The sequence below is a fragment of the Hibiscus syriacus genome, unplaced genomic scaffold (genome assembly GCF_006381635.1).
Source record: "Hibiscus syriacus cultivar Baekdansim isolate YM2019G1 unplaced genomic scaffold, ASM638163v2 tig00111772_pilon, whole genome shotgun sequence".
NCBI lineage: Eukaryota > Viridiplantae > Streptophyta > Magnoliopsida > Malvales > Malvaceae > Hibiscus > Hibiscus syriacus.
In genome coordinates, this window is record NW_024063173.1 from 58,418 (window position 1) to 62,777 (window position 4,360).

At 30.6% G+C, this 4,360-nt stretch overlaps 1 protein-coding gene across 1 annotated transcript; it reads left to right on the forward strand.

Annotated features, from left to right (window-relative positions):
- Window positions 1–1,846: 1,846 nt before the first annotated feature.
- LOC120170113 lies at window positions 1,847–3,667 on the forward strand. Its single transcript, XM_039178125.1, has 5 exons — window positions 1,847–2,003; window positions 2,043–2,278; window positions 2,363–2,650; window positions 2,756–3,175; window positions 3,267–3,667. The coding sequence occupies exons 1-4, from the start codon at window positions 1,946–1,948 to the stop codon at window positions 2,945–2,947; spliced, it is 774 nt and encodes a 257-aa protein (XP_039034056.1). The 5' UTR covers window positions 1,847–1,945; the 3' UTR covers window positions 2,948–3,175; window positions 3,267–3,667.
- Window positions 3,668–4,360: the final 693 nt, after the last annotated feature.

The following is a 4,360-nucleotide window of genomic DNA, read 5'->3' on the forward strand; positions in this document are numbered from 1 at the left end:
GTAATGTTTATTACTAATAGTAGATTTTTTGGGGTATATTACCGGGAATGTCATTACCTCCATTCCCTTAGGTATTGTAACATTATCGGCGTTTTGGACTAAAATGCCCTTAAATTTTTATTTTTTTCAAAAATATATTTCTTTTGTCATTGAATAATAAAAATTATACGAATGTTAAATTACAAATTTATCCTTAAATTATTTTAGATTTACAAAAAAAATTCTATAATTAAAATTTTATATGAAGTTAAGGGGTTAAAATTTTTTACCCTCTCATTAAACATTTTTTATATTTTAATTTTGTAAAAAAATTATATAAATATTATGAATTTAATTTTTTAAATAAAATATATAAATATTTTACAATTTGTAATATTATACAAATATAATAAGGACAATTTGATCAAATAGATTCTAATAATATTTTATTCCTTTAACCAAACACGATAATCTTACATTCCTGCTAAACCAACCAAACACAAAATACAACATTCCCAGTAATCCTATTCCCTGGTAATCTTTTATTTCCACTGGTAATCTTATATTCCGTGAACCAAACGCACCATAAAAGTATGTTTATTTTTGTAAATAACTTTTGAAGAGTATTATATTTATAAATAATTAAAAAATGAATACATTAGGGGTAATAAAGCTTCTAAAACAATTATTGTCGGGACATTATTTTACGTTTAAATACCATACTACAAAAATAAGTATACTTATTCAATATTTAAATAAATATATGCAAATATAATTGAATGAAAATCAAGTTGTACCTATGTAATTGAACTAGAATTAAAGTTTTATACATATAATTATACTACATCAAAATTTATACGATCACATTACACATTTGATCAAAGCTCGTATAATTTTATTATTTATCTTTTTAAAAGAACATATCATTAAATATTTGATTATTTTATAAATAATTTCTTTAGGTGGGTAATATAAAATACTTTTTCAAAGTAGAGGTGAATAAAATTCAATTAGAAATAAATAAATTTTTTATTTTATTTGATGTTAAAAATTGACTTGACTTAATTTAATTACTAATTTCATAAGTATCACTAGACTAAGAAAAAAATTAAATTCAAGTTGAGTGATTATTTTCAAGTTCGAGTCGAATCCTACAATACATATGTATATCATGTGAAAAAATATGAAGAAAATCATATGTATATTGAATACGATTATAGAAAATCGTTTAAATTAGAATTAAATAGTACTATAATATTATAAACATTTACAATTAAATTTAAACAAAAATTCAAATAACTCAAATAAACTAGAGTTTCATAAATTCAACTCTAAAAAATTTAAAATTAAGTTTAAACTATAAAATAAAACCTGTCAACTTAATTTTTTTAACTTTATTATATCACATGTTTATTCCTAATCCAAATAATAATATTATGTTGTAAGCAAGAAAATCAACCTCCTGTAAGTCTGTAACCACTAAATACATCAAAATTCCCTCCAAATGAACCCGATGAGTACCAAAAAAATTTAAAATTTCAAAGATATAAAGTAAACAAAAACAGGTAAACAAAGTAAGCACTTTACTATCTTAATTGTTAATCAAGTTTGTAATTAATCAAAAAATAGGACAGACGTCAGGTGTGTTGTGAAACAGGACAAATGTCTCCAACCAATGGGCCATTCCTTTCCAGTTGTTCTTCACATCTTACACTGTCAATTTGCCCAGAAATCTTCATTTTTTTAATTTCCAAGTTAAAATTTTTGATTTTATTTTCTTTGTTTTTAATTTTGTAATTTTTTTAATGTCTCAAAGTAACCCTGAAACCTTAATAAAGGCAGCTTGTCTTCAACAATCTCTACTCATCTCCTCTCCCTTTCCTTCCTCTTTCCTCTTGGGTCCCTCTCTCTTTCATAAAAACCCAAACTTTGGGTTCTCTCCAGCAAAATCCTTTCCACTCACTTCATGGCTGAGTTGATGGATGATGCCGAGTTTTGGCTGCCGGAGAAGTTTATAGCCGACGACGGTAGGATTATGAAGAAAGGGACTCTTAAGAACGAAAACGGTAGAAAAAACGATACTGAGTCGTTGGTATCCGGTCATGGTTTCCCTACTGAGTTCCCTTACGTGTTCGACTCATTTGACTCCTTTTCAGTTCTGAGCTCCCCTGTTGAATCTTATGTTGAGTCCACGGAGACTGAGAGATGTGACGGGGACGAGTTTCTCGCTGGATTGACACGACGCCTCGCTTACTCAACGAGTCAGAAACTCATTGTTCATGCTATGCACAAAAACGAGGTACAATTATTTTTCCTGTACGTTTTCTTCAGCTGATTTTAATTAATGTTTCGATTTAAAATCTGGTTTTGTTTTTAAATTTAGAAAAATGGAGCTTTTGCGAGTTCACCAAGGTCGACTCTGAGTGGACTCGGATGCTGGTCGTCTTCAAGCAATAATAGCCCTAATGGATCTTCTCAGGTTTCTTCTCCACCAACAACGCCATTTCGTGCTCAAAACGACACTTGGGATCTCATTTATGCGGCGGCTGGCCAAGTTGCAAGGCTCAAAATGAGCAATGAAGTCCCCAAATACGCCAACTTCAACCATGCAGGTGACTTATCCAAACCTCAAACCCAGACACTTACTTTCAATCATGCTCAAACAAATCAGGTAAACCCTTTCTCTTACATGTTTGAAGTCATCCCCATTTTTGTCTTAAATTTCTTCTTATGGGGGCTTATTGGGTGTTTTTCCTATGCTTTGGTTCTTGATTAGTTCAATGGGAGGCAAGTCATGGCAAGTAACTGGCAAGCACAAGTTCAGCATCAGCAACAGCAGCAGATTCAGAATAAAATTAAGAGCAATGTTACTGCTGGTAGACCTTTAGGGTTGCCTCAATCTTCATGGCCACCACATCGAGTTCAGTCCCAACAGAAACAACCTCGAACTCACCCTGTTCCGGCATGAAAGCGGTGTTTCTCGCCGGATCCGGTGGAGTTAAACGACAGACTGCTGGTACCGGTGTCTTCATACCTCGTAGATACGATACAAACATCACCAATCCTGAACCTAGAAAGAAACCAGGTTGTTCGACAGTGTTACTGCCCGCAAAGGTTGTCCAAGCACTATACCTCAACTTCGATGACACCAACAACACCAGTCATGTCCTGCCTCAATTCAGTCCATCAAACTATGGTAAACACTAAATCCCAGTGTTCCAATTTTGATTCAATATCATAATTAAAACTTCATGCATACTGAAATACATATCATTCCAACTTTGTAGATGCATCGGTAGCAAGAAGAAATGCGTTGTTGACACAAGCAAGGAGAAGTTACAGACAAGAAGGAAGCTTCAACCTGCCTCAGGAATGGACTTATTGATCTCAGATTAGTGTTTGTTTTGCTGGAAAAACAAAGTGGCAGTAAAAGTAGGGGATTTAGTAGTTTATATATATATATATAAGAATTCAAGATTGTGAATCAAATAAGTAATTAAGTTAATAAATCTGAGTTTTTTCTTCTAGTATTCAAGGAGATTGAGGATTGCAGCAGCTTCTGGAGGTTAGATATAGGAACAAAAATAGGGGGAATGGTGTTTCTTGTTGTAATAAATTCTATTTTATTTTTTAAATTTTATGAGGGGGAATTGGATTTTTGTCTTTGAAGAAGGGGGGATTGTAGAAGGAAGAAAAATCCATAGCCCTCTTCTGTATTATCCCCTTGAAAGTTAATGTATATTACTAATAGTTTCATTTGAAAATAAGTGTTAAATTTTGTTTAATATAGAATTTGGTTGATATGATACTAATAATTAAAATATTTTAAAAGTTAAAGATCAATTTAAAATGTAAGCAGTATTCTGAGGATGTGTAGGGTAATTAGCCAATTAAAATTATACTATTTTTGTTACACATAAAAGTAAGGGCAGAAAAGCAAAGATGAAATATTGCATTTTTTGCTTCAGCGTGAAGCAGCAGTGGGGGAACAATGACAGCATTGAAAGTGATAGATAAAAATAAAATTTAAAAATTATATATGTATATATATTAAAAAAATAATTGTAATTTATATAAAAATATGTTTAAATGTTTAAATTATAAATTAAAATTTAATTATTTATCGAAATTCTACATATAAAAAACTTTATCTATTTTGCTTTTTTAATCTTGGTGTTGCTGTATTGACCTGGTCAAACTGCTCTGTAGTGTTTGAAACAACTGTTCGCATTAAATGCTTATGTTTCTTTTTGGAATTTGATAATTGGAATTAACTCAATGCAAATACTTAACATTTAATAAATTTATCGGCATGAATCAAACAAACTTATTAGTTAAGAGATAATTATTACTTTTAGAGATACTAAATTCAAGTACGAAA

Coding starts and splice junctions, on each gene's coding strand:
- LOC120170113 (XM_039178125.1), top strand. CDS start 1,946: ATGGCTGAGTTGATGGATGATGCCGAGTTTTGGCTGCCGGAGAAGTTT. Junction 2,004..2,042: donor GGAGAAGTTTATAGCCGACG/ACGGTAGGATTA, acceptor TTAAGAACGAAA/ACGGTAGAAAAAACGATACT. Junction 2,279..2,362: donor ATGCTATGCACAAAAACGAG/GTACAATTATTT, acceptor TTTTAAATTTAG/AAAAATGGAGCTTTTGCGAG.